The sequence below is a fragment of the Rhagoletis pomonella genome, unplaced genomic scaffold, assembly GCF_013731165.1.
Source record: "Rhagoletis pomonella isolate Grant_MI unplaced genomic scaffold, Rhpom_1.0 Rhpom_scaffold_00007, whole genome shotgun sequence".
NCBI lineage: Eukaryota > Metazoa > Arthropoda > Insecta > Diptera > Tephritidae > Rhagoletis > Rhagoletis pomonella.
The window spans coordinates 67,326,055-67,339,021 of NW_023458561.1; the positions used below are offsets into that span (position 1 = coordinate 67,326,055).

Consider the following 12,967-nt stretch of genomic DNA (forward strand, 5'->3'; position numbering starts at 1 on the left):
AAAAAGCAAGCACTTAATCCGGTATTATGAGTGAGCAATCATGATAAAATCTACCAATAAGAAAAGACACAGGCCAAGCCAAAGCTTATTTCTATTGCCACAGACTTATAATGGCAGTGGATTTTATTGTTAAATGGAAGCGGAGAGAGTGAAAAACGGCAATGCGTACAATTTGTCTTAAGTCGGTTGTCATGGACACTTAAAATTCATTATTACAGCTAAGTTTGAGTTTGATAGCAACAGGCATTAAACGTTTGGTATATAGCTGGGGCTTCCTGGCTGGCTGATTGAATGCAATCAGGCGTAAGATTTATATTTCAATAAAAGTATAAGTCTTCTACTTAAGACTCGTTCGCTCACACTCTTGGCGGTTTTTAAGAGTATTACCTAATTGTACAAAAATCCTAGCACAAAATTTTTTAACATAACCCAGTCGCCAATTTGTGTCGCAACTCATTTTTGCAGCACTTAGCCGTGAGCGGAACTGCATGACAAGCGTGTGTGGTACGTGTGAGGAATTTCATCTTTGTCAATTGCTCAAAAAACACATTCACACGTAGTGTGCTCAAGTCACTTATCCTTTTCAAGCTCGAAGTGTATAAAAATCACAACGTTGATTCTTTTCTTCTTGCACTTTCTGTCCCTTGCCGTCTGATTTTCTTTGTTAACCTCAACTGTATGATTTCACATACCACAGTCAATGCTAAAGGCAACAACTCTACAAGCAATATGCTTTTGACTTGTTTGGGCAATTTTTCACCCCACACCCGCCACTACTTAATGGCAGGGGTAAATGCGATTATGACTGCCAGATTTAGTTGTCATACAAAAGCACTTAACTTTGAAATTGTCTTGAAGGGTGGTGAGCAGCGTGCCTTGTTATACAAATGTACATGAGTATGTGTGTATGTATTGTGCATAGAAAAGCTTGGCATGACAAAATATAAAATGATGGAAACTTTAATCCCGTATTTCGGTACCAATTATACTCGGTCACCAAACAATGTAAGGGTGATGTAGATCTTGGACAGTAATAACACTGTAGGAACGCTAAAATTACACAAAAAACTCGGAAACACGTGAACTTAATTTTGAGTCGTAAATTACGAATCTGTTTACCGTTATTTTCCAAAGATATTTTCTTTTTAAATTTGCATTGTGAATGAAAAAAATTCAAATTTTAACAGGAAAAAAATTAAAAATAACATACTCATTTATGGCATACGAGTAACATCCGCTCCTGTTCATATTTCATACAAAAAAATATTGCGCATTTTCATTTGACCCTCGGGCTCATATGTATACCCGTACATAAGCTGTATTTTTTTGTAAGCGAGCGACAAAAGAAAGCTCAACTCGGGTAAAATTTCCTTTTGGCTACTTAAGCAACCCTGCTGGTAGCTGGCAAGAAACATGTGATTAGTTTAACGGGATTTAGACACAAAAAACAATAGAAATTCGTTATTATGCGAGGTATTTGCGTAATATATATACTTATTTAAAATATAAATGATGTATATACGAAAAAAAAATTCCCTCTCCAATTTCCCAGTAACAATTCACAATAGAGCAGTTTTAGTTAGTTGCGTATATAACGTATACGCCCCGTAGCACCATACGCAGTCATCTAACACGTTAATCGCGCGCCTTGAAACTTCACAGATGTGTTGTATTTGATGCCAACGTCCATTGTCTATAATATGAATATTCTATTTGAAAACTTCCCAAAGTTATTCAATTATTCAAAGAAGCAATTACGATTTTTTCGAATGGCGATGAAAAAATTAGTAATTTCGGTTCTTTTTCGCCTAAATAAACGTTTTGAGGCTAAAATGGTTCAAATACTTGATTTATTTTTTATTTTACTTGTTTCTGAAACTACAGTCATTGAAATAAACGCAAAAAGTAAGCTTTACCTTTTTTTCTGCCGAGAAATGGGCAGAATGTAAAATAAAAAGCAATTTCATAAGTCAGTCATTTTTAGGATTCCCCGTCTATCTGCTGCAGAAATGGCTCGCTGTCGCTATTTGAGTCGAAAGGAGAAAATAAATCCCTTCTTTTGCAAAAAAAAAATATTTTATTCGAATAGCCACTGGCTTAATAAAATTACCTCGCATTAACTACAATGCAGGCTTCTTAGAGCGACTCTCACTCAGGCCCTCGTTTCTTGAACATTCTCAATCCCGATTTGAACACCGTGTTTAATTCTCACATGCACTAGCGAGCAATTGTCGCTACGCAACAGATTGTGTGAATGGACAAGCAGCAGCAACTGGTGGTGGCAGTGTGGGTAATGTTGCTAGTGATATTGAGGCGATGCATTCAAACAGAACAGAGCAATTTTCTAGAGGAAGTGCGCTATAAGAGCCACATTTAATGGCATCACTTCACTGGTGAAAGTGTTGAGCATGACAAATGGGCTATATTGTGGTTCTCTTTCCACGCACCTTTGCTTCCGTGCGCCACTCTGTACACAACTTTTTCAAACATACAAAGACAAAAAAAAAACAAAGAAATATTTAAAAGTTAGGCAGAAGTTGTTGCTTATGCTATTACCACAATTATTATTGCTCTTAGAATGTCGCATTGAGTGGCAGTCGGGTGTTAAGTGGTATAAATCACAGCAATAAGCTAGCTCTCAGTCAGGCGAATACGTATGTATGTACGTGTTTGTATATACATACATATGTATATATTATATTGTGTAGACATTGGAAACCTTAGGTCAAACGTAATCGACCCGCGCATTCATTTGGTTTCTGACAGATTATGTGCGTTAATTTGTGAAGTGTGATAGTTTTTTAATTATGAGGCAATAGTAATGGATTATACGATATCGCGCCTTATAATGATTTATTTAATTATTAATCGAAAATGAATATGTTATTTGCTAGAGCACTTACCACCGCCATTTTTGTAACACAAATATGGAAATCGCCAAACGTTTGCTAAATCGACTGCAAATCCAATAACCGATAACAGAAAATCGACTTTGCCGCTCCATGTTTCCCGCTGATCGCCACTATCTGCCTCGTCACGTGGTGTTGGTGTCTTAGCTATTTGTCCGGTCGGTGACATCGCCAAGGCGATGTCCTCTTCTTCGTCGACACCGCACTCTAAATCTGGAAGATAAATAACAAAAAAAAATACACATTATTAAAATAAATGCACATGTACATTTATTATACAGATATTTCAAATAAAAAAGTGCTACAATAACAATAATTTGTTTTCAATGCGAAATATATCCTAATTTGATTTTTAATTTCGGTCTTATTTGTTTTGCTATTGAGCAAGCAATTTTAATTAAAATTACAAGTTGTTAGGTTTTCCGTTGAAATCATTTATTCAATACAAACTATTTTTTACTTTTCCAGGATTTTTACACTAATTTCTACTTAACTCGTCAACATGAGATAGAATCTATCAGATGAATAGGATTTTCAATATTACGCGCTTTTTTCTGAAAAATCACTTCCAATTTTAGTTTTTGTTTTAATTCGCAGTTTTGCCATTCTTCGACACTGGACTGGAAATCAGTATCAAATAATCTATAAGATGTGGCCGATTCTATTTTCAAGCTCAAATTCGTTCAAATTTTCTTAAACCGTTTTACATATGTATCTCTTAATTTAAACGACTAAGCCTGTTGTTGTTTTTAGTAGGGGGCACAAAATACTTTCTCAAAAAAAAAAAAATATTACTTAGAAGTAATTTCCGACGGCGAGCTGCTCTGGAATAGCAACAGATTTCTATTTTTTTGAAAACATCTCCCTCATTTTTAAAGTTATATAGTTATTATTCTAAAATTTTGTAGAATTACTATTTCTGAAAATCATCGAAATTAGTTCGGTTATGATAATAATAATAAAAAAAACAGTCGCGTGCAAATTTTTAGTATAATAACCTTAAAACTGAGAAATTTATTTACAAAAAAAAACAAATTTATGAAAATTTTCAGGTACCGTGCTTAAGTGCTATTTTTGTCGCACCCTTTTTAAATTCTTTTATAGTGGTAAAAACGAAAAATCAAAAACAGCATTATACGATCCAAATAATAATGGCTGTTTTTTTATTTTTTTTTTTTACCCGTTTTGTTTTCTTTTGAGACCGGGTCGCTTGATATATTTCACCTACTCCGCCCAGGTTATTCGATAATCAACATGAAAAAAAAGTTAAAAAAAAGTAAAAATAATATGAAAAACGGCGTAATTGTTTGTGAATGACGACCTTAACTTTTATTGTTTTATTCTATTTTTGCCTGAGAAATGTTATCAGTATGAGCGGGGCTTTCTATTATAATATTGTCCCTTCGAATTTTCCAGAATGTCATTTTTCTCCATTTTTTCTGTGACTCTCACATTAGTTGTTTTGCATGCGTAAGTGCAATGCAGTTAAGAAGCGCAAGAAGTTATTGATCGAATGATAAAAGAAGTAAATTAATAAAAGCATATATTTTGTGTGCTTTTAAGTGAATTTATCATTGCGCCATGGTAAGTAAGGCTAAATATTTCCGGAATGCAAAAAACTCTAAAAATAAGATAATTACCAATGTCTGTTTATTGTTTCAAGGGTTTAAATGATTTCTTTGTTTGTTATATTTCCGTGAAAACAAAAAAAAAATATATATATTTCCAGAATGTCACTTTTAGGTGAAAAAAGATTTTCAATTTAAATAGCATATTTCTCCTTAAAGTTTCAAATAGCATATATGTATGGGAAATTGTTGCCGAAGAAAGATTAAACAACAAGCCTGCCTCCCAAGAAAGCCCTTCCGTTAATGTCATGAAAAAGAAGAGATGGAAAAAACTTCAACATTAGCTAATCTGATAAATAAAGTTTAAAGTGATATGCAAATGTTTAAAAAGCATGCATTTTGTGTTAAAAAAAAAGCTTGTAATCAGTACAATGCTTACCGGTTAGTATACTTTTTTCTAACAGTTTCTAAACTTATTTATTCCTTTAGCTTACTTTTAAAAAAGTGACATTATAGAAAATAGTTTGCAAAATTGAAAAAATAAGAAAAAATAATATTTTATGAAGAGCCAGAAAGCAGTTTCGTATTCTGCAAAAATCTTGACTTCAGTAAAAGATTTCAGAAATACATTTATCAATTTAAAAAAAAAAATATATATCTGTCATGTACACTTTGTTTGAAAACGGTGCATATACATGAAAAAGTTAATATCGAGCCCTAACCTTCAAAATAACGTTTGCGAAATTTTTTTCAAAAGTTACTTTTTGATGCAGAAATATTCCTAGGGCATCTAGATTCATTTCTTCTTTATACAAAACCTCCATTTTTGACCAAAAACACGTTTTTGTCCAAAAGTGTAACAGCACGTGGGATTTGCTCATATATGTATATGTATATGTAGTTAATCTTTAAAACTACTTTCCAACGATTTAATCTCAAAGTTACTACGCATGGCACAAGTTGAACAACACGCTTCAGAACTTTGAAATTGCCGGTTAAATCTTATGTGAGTAGGGCAAAATCTTCGTATTTGTTGTAATGAATGACTTAATTGCTTAATTGATGCAAGCCTGAGCACAATTTCTGCACCGTGATGCCATTCATCTACATACTAATGTGTAGGCAAATGTGACAAAAGCGCAAATAAAATTCATAAACTACATAAGCGTAGGTTGAGTTTCTCTGTCACTTTTCCACAAAACTGAATAAACAAGAAGAAGATTTTTTTTACGTGACCTATACTATGAGTCTGCTAAAATGTTCAGTCAGGCTGTAAAAACTGTAAGTGGCATACGATTTTCGTCATAAAAAATTTAAATCTTATTTTGACTTGTCGCAAGCTAAGTTTAAAATAGCATTAATAGAATTAATGCTTATAAATATTTGTGGACACCTAAATACATATATGTATGTATTTGTGAATGTGCATACATATGTACGTTAAATGTTCTACTAGCAGTTGGCCTATGGAAAAAGATTGAGGTAACCAGTCTCGCCGCCGCATTATCACACCTTTTCTTATTCAAAACAGACATATTTATGTAAATGTATATATGTATTTATGTATATACATATGTATATATATGTGCATATGTATGTATGTTCATGCACAATGGGCTTACTCCAATGACATTTTACACTACGGCCGCAGCTACTTAAGTTGACCAAACCATTGAACAGTTCGAGTACCACCCTAGCCTGGCTACTGTTAAACCGGATCGAATTTTTAATACTTTTCTTTGAACAGAGCGGTATGCAAATGACATGAATGACTTTACAATTTTTTTATTTTTTTTGTTCATATTTTCAGCTGCATATGCACACATACTTATGTACAGAACCAAAAATTTGTATAGGTGTTTGTAGAGTATGTGTGATTGCTTATCTATATTTTTTGGTGCGCATACATATTTGTTATGAATGGATATATACCACATGCGAAGGTATATAAGTATGTATATATATATGTACTATCATCGGAACATGAATAGAAGGTTACTATTTATGCCTCCAAGCCAGTATGGTTATAAACGAGGAATTTAAAAAAAACAAAGAATCTTCAAAGCGTCAGCTCCAAGTTGGAGTTTGGGTCACTACCAGCGCTGATTATGTAAAAGATAAAAAACTTTCCAAATAAACATAGAATTGTGTAATGATTTTTTACTTAATGCATTTTTTAGTTTTATTCCAAGGGTTAGAGTTAAAAAAGATTAAAAAAAGATTTGTTAAAAAGTCAATAACTCTTTAACATAAAATTCGTCAGGTGCACATTTTGAGAAAAATCCCAGGGTTCAAGATTTCTTGACGGGGATCATCATTAAGTGGATAGATGCACTTTGTTATAATTTTTACGTCATAATTAAAAATTTCCATAAGTTGAATCCATGTTGATGCTGATGGTACGATGCCTCTGAATGTGACATTTTTACTTAAAAAAAAATTTCCTCCAAAGTGATTTTTTTAGAAATTTTGCTTAGTATTCTATACACAATTTTGTTCTTTTCGCCGCCTATAGCCAAGAGATAATTAAATTTAATACCTGAATTAACACTTGCGCTTGAATATGCAACCATCGACATTGTTCACACTTAGCTAACTTTCACTTAGCTCTGGGATAATTAAGTGTAAGTGCTTGTACACTCAAAATGCTTAAAAGATTTGCTGACGTTTTTTCGACCTTTAGAATTTCACACACTATTACTTAATTATGCATAAAAATAAAATTATTTTCGAATTAACGACCATTTTTGTTTCATACAACGCACCGCAACATTTGACGTTCGTTTCGCTGCTCTACCGAATTCCAACTGATGTTGCAAAGCACAGCAGCACAGCTGAATCACAGTTACGGAGGCACGCAACTCTCACACTTCCCACACTTTTAAGTGTGCCTACCCTAATTAAGCTGCTAAAGCTAATTGTAAGCTATTTAACTGAGTCTAATCGACATTTTGCGGACACTTAAAACTTGCTTGGACCTGTTTATGTTTGTTTATGCATAAGTGCGTTTTTTTTTTTTTAATTTCCATATTTAGAAAGGTATTAAATGAGAAATCGATCAATTTTTATAATACATACACATATACATATATATCATATAGTAAATATGAAAAAAAAGTATCAGCTTAAATGCAACTTCATAGCAATACTAGAATATTTGTATAATGCAAATTTCCTCGCCGTAGGTACACTCTTTATTGGCATTTTTACATGCCGCCGGCATTCGAATTTATTGCAAATTGGTTTCATTTACATTTGCATTCAGAAAGATAACAAATTCGCTCTCACACCCAAGTGCCTGCAGTTGGTTATTACTAGCTTTAATTTTTATTTTATTCAAAATACTTAGTTGAGTGCACACACGTGCCATACATACAAGCTTACAGCTTCATTAAGTTTGGGATACTTATTTATATGTCAAGCACTTACATATGTATGTATGCATGTATTAAGTAAGTGCTGGATTATGAGATAACATTCGAATAAATTTGAACCAAAAATTAAATATAAATCAATATCTTATATTTTACAATGATTGCTTACTTTGTAGAGCACTCTTAAGGAAGAAAATAGGGGTGTAAGTTAAGGTGAATTTTAATTTCAATTATTCATAGCACAACCGGGCGGAATTATATATATAAGAGGGAGGCGTGGTCTTTATATGATTTATGCTAATATATAACTTTTAGTCTGACTGTATTTAGTTGTCACCGAATCTGGAAAAATTTTATTATGGTAAGAGTAAAAAAATTAACCAAAATTTCGTTAAAATATGGTTCGAGTTATCGCATTTATAGATGGGACGTGATGGGACTAACAAATCGGGAGCAAGTAAGCAAGTCGAGTAAGTTAATGAAGCTATTTTTGTTCTACTCGAACTCAGTACGTTTAATAACGTTTAATTTTTAAGTCTTAGCTATATGGGCATATTTACGGAACCGTGCGGTTTTGTGTTACTCGCTTTTAAATTAATTTAATTAATGTAATTTTACTTTTTATAAAAAATCTGGGTCATTTTGATAACAAATTTTAAAAGTTGTTGTTACTTAAGTACCTATTTAAATAATTTTTATAATTTAAGTCATTGTGTTTGCAAATTTGAGGGTGTTACTTTGAGTATCTTGTGTACTTTTTTTGAGTATAACTCCGAAGACATTAAAAAATCATGGCAAATAGAAAATGCATTACACGTTGAGAAAAATATGTTCCCCTCCTACGAATCAAACTGTAATGATTTAAAATATGTTAAATACTCGTAAATATAAAAATTAATTAAAGCGGCAAAGGCTTCAAATTTCAATTTTTAAATGGCACACTTACAGACTAAAACATAAAGTTTGAAATAATGCGTGATCGGTAGACAATATAGCTAGTTAAGTGCATAAAACTAGTTTTATACATACTTTTGTGTGTATGTGAAGGGCTATAAAATCTCTGGGCAGTGCAGTTAAAGAATTTTTACTCAAAATATAAAAATTGTTTTATTTACTCAAAAATTATATTTGCAACGGATATGAAGCGAAAAATAATTTTTGAGATCGGACAAAATCTGGAAATATCGCCAACTTGTCAGTTTTTAGAAAATTGCCGGTTTTAATTATAACTCTTTAAGCATTTAAGGAAGATAAATCAGACAAGAATGTTTGTTCCCGCAATGGATTTTAAACAATTTGATGTAAAATTTATTTTCGTGCGTTCAAATTAACGGTATTTTTCATTTTTAGCATTTTTGTATTAGCCAATATCTTATTTGTCAGCTAAAAAACACAGAAATTTTTCAGGAACTCCTTTGAGTTTAACTTTATTTTCACGTAGTATTTTCAAACCGCTTTAAAAGAAGGAGCGGATTGTATGCATTCAGATAAACTTTGATAAAATTATTTAAATTTTAATCTATTTACTTGTTGTTGAGTATACATATGTACATACGTATTCTATCTATATTGATTTATTTATATACAAATTTACCTTTATTTTCGAGTAGCAAATTTTAACTATTCTGGGCGCATTTTCAGATGGTTGCGGTGGTGTACATCACACATCAAATATGTATGTATGTACATAAATTGTATCAAACAAATTAAAAACACTAACAAAAATTCATAGAATATTTTTTATGGAATAAAAAATTCTCAAAATACACCACATTTGGAAAGGATATTACTTTTAAAGAAAAACATTAAATAAACCAAGCAAACTAATGTAATTTCAAGATTTATTTGTTAAATGTTTGAGAATAGTTTCTAAACTCAATACATTGCTTAAAGATTTTCGTTGAATAAATATTTATGTATGTATGTATGTCTGTTCTCTAAGCACTTGACACTTTTATGCTTTTCAAAAATGCTCTCCAACTTAAACACTTTTCACCTGTTTTCCACCAAGAGTGGTCTTAAACCGACCGTGACATTTGAACGAATGCAGATATGGTCATTGGCTCGCGTCCTTTTATAGCCGAAACTGGCAACGACTGGCAAGGTTGAATTGGGGCGACAAGTGGTTGCAATGATGCTCAACACTTAACACATTTGCTGCATGCAACACAATGTAAAATGCTCGAGCATAGATGAGTATACATGTATGTATGTATGTATTGTACATATGTACAATGCACAATGTATGTACAGAAAAGTATGTTTGTACCAATCCGAGAGCGACTTCATGCCCCACAACTCGAAATACATATATGCTATTACATGTGTATGTATGTACGTATGTATGTACAAATAGACATTCATACTCAACTTCGTGCAGCTGAACCGAAAAGCAGCTTCCAAGAGAAATTACAAGTGTGTGTGTAACATAGAAGGATAACGATGCGCAGCCGCAACACTTTTTTGAGTTTGTTGACGTACCTACATATTTATGTATGTACATTAAAAATTCGTTTGTATATGTATGTATATATGTAAAATAAAATTAACGCAACGATCCTCCTCAGGCGATGCTGAAAGCTCATTAAAGGAAACGGAAGCAAGTTTCCGACGGGACTCAAAAATTTCGAATTGTATATATGTATGTATTTATGTTCATATACATACTTATTTACATATGGGCACATGAAGACACAATTCCGAAGTGGGCTTTTTAGAAAAATAGAAGTTTTTTATGTGTAGGAGAGTTTGGGAAATGCCTCATCAAAGCCCTCGAAACAGTAATTATGCGTCCAAGTACGAAAACCATAACAAGATTGTGTTCCATGTTTCTCATTAACTATTTTCACCCATCTTAAACTTACAAAGAATATATAAATCGCGTCGTCCGAGCTGAAGTGACCATATAAATATGTATGTATTCAGGACCTTTCGTTTTGTTCAATTATGATTAGGTACTTTTTCAAAGTACCTATGATCAAATAAAAACTTATCCAGCCTTCCAAATTTGGTATAAGCTAAGTAGTACACCTGCCTTCTCTTCGGGCAGTGCCCCTCCTTTCTCGACCCCAAAGACTCTTCCTTTCTCAAGTCATCATGTGGACCAATTGGACTAAAAAGCAGTATATCGATTTGTTTACATCAGAATAGGTATTTAAGCGTCAGTCAGCGAGTCATTATATTATCGACAACGGCATATATTTAGGAAACTGATGTGTCGACAAATTTTGTCTTCAAAATTTGATATATTGAAACCTTGCCTTAAGGCAGTTCTGAGAGCTTAGTCGAGCTTAGATTTGCTTCTGTACAAAGCAGATGCACGTACATACGAAACAGAAACGTTTTTATTTTCATCTGACACAGATATACAAACATCTGGGTTTGGTTTATTTCCTGTTCAAAGAACATATTTTTAAATAGTTAAATAAGGACTGTGAATTTGACAGATAGATGCAATTACATATCGTCGCTTTGCGTGCAATACCGCGTATAGGAAAAAAATCATTTTCGGTACCCTATCTCAGTGCTGGCCTAGTTCTTACTATACTTACTACTATTTATTGGTCAATATTTTTAGTAGAAGCTCATATTTAATAAGTTCAGTTAGAAAACCATTCAAAAGTTTAGAAGCAAATAAGTTTATTGGCACTTTTGTGATATTTTTGGACCATAATATACGCGGTATTGCACGCCAAGCGACGATATGTATCTAAAACATCACATTTACAGATGCAAATACATATCGTGTAAGAACACTTTAAGTAACTTTCTCTTACACTTGTTGGCCTTCGTATATTAGCCATTATTCTGTTGAATAATGAAACAATTTCGCGGCGTCCTCGATTTCTTCTACCGCCACTTCTCTGCTGCTCAGTCAGTTTTCTTAGTAGTAACTGTGAGGTTGTGTGCATTTAGCCAGGTTTACGTTCCAATCATTGTTTTTCTCCATGCTCTATAGGCTTCTTCTGTGCTTTGCTCAGTAATTACGGTGGCTATGATGTCTGCTAACCAACGAGATATACATAGGTTATCTGGTATCCTATATTTAGTAAGCCATCGTAGCTTGCTTTCCAAAGATAAACGCATACGTCCCTAGCATTCAATTTCTTTCACAGAACTGCCTGTAAGACAGATATTTTTGGACCTAGTTTCTCAAACCTAGGGGTCGTCTTTTTACAGTTTTTTGTGACACCTACATTCGAAATAATCGAATAATATTTAGCGAGCTTTATTTTACTGACATTAGGCTGGTATGTTCGGCGTCAAAATAAATTAAAATAAAATTAGATTCCGAGATGTAAGGCGGGTTTTTTTAAGCATATTTTTATAATTTTATGCACTTTCGATTTCTAACCTAACGGAAAACATCGCTTACATGAATATGTATTTTATTAATTTAATTATTAGCCTAAATTTCAATATCAAAAATATGCATGTATTATAAACACAATTTTCATAACATTAATTGACACCTGCGCGAAAAAATACCTTCCTATTTTCATACATATGTACATATGTATGTTAAGGGTTTCCTCTGTTGAAATAATAATAAAAACCACTGAAAAATGTAAGTAAAATCGAATTGATTTATCAATTCTTTAATAAAGCAATCAGAGGCGTGTGCCAAATTTTACACATGACTTACAGAAATATCAAAATGGCTAATATAAACATGAATAAGTAACGTAAATCAAAACATCGAATTTTCGAAAACAAATGTGTACTTTTCAAATCTCACAATATTTTCATCACTGACCGGTGGTGACTGTGGTCGCCGGAGGGACGTTGTTAGTTTTCCGGTGTGAGAATCCGTGTCTAGCCGCTAGCTTTGTATATGTAGGTATGTATGTAAATACATATGTATTTATGTATGCATAGATGTGCAAGATTTACATATGCGCATAATATATAAGTATAATCTCGTCCCACAATCGGTCCTAAACGGCTGTATTGTAGTAAGAACAACAGCAGACGTTGGTAATTGTAATCATCAGGGTTAGGATTTGAAGGCATTTGCATATTTTGTCGGCTTGGTCGTATCTGTAAACGAATTAAAGAATCACACGTTTCATGTCTTCCTTGATTAAAAATATAAATTTTTATTTTGCCTTTTTTT

At 32.8% G+C, this 12,967-nt stretch overlaps 2 protein-coding genes across 7 annotated transcripts in view; one reads left to right on the forward strand and one right to left on the reverse strand.

The window, feature by feature from the left end:
• LOC118743375 (sodium-dependent dopamine transporter) overlaps positions 1-7,339 on the reverse strand; it is a 26,395-nt gene extending 19,056 nt beyond the window's left edge. The window contains exons 1-2 of the mRNA XM_036476005.1: positions 7,017-7,339; positions 2,904-3,122 (exon numbers count right to left, since the gene is read on the reverse strand). Coding sequence (XP_036331898.1) covers positions 2,904-3,122; positions 7,017-7,056 — 259 coding nt within the window. The 5' untranslated portion in view covers positions 7,057-7,339. The remainder of the gene's footprint in view (positions 1-2,903; positions 3,123-7,016) is intronic.
• Positions 1-12,967, forward strand: part of LOC118743373 (gamma-1-syntrophin-like) — a 182,032-nt gene that overhangs the window by 154,271 nt on the left and 14,794 nt on the right. The gene's annotated exons all lie outside the window — the stretch shown is intronic.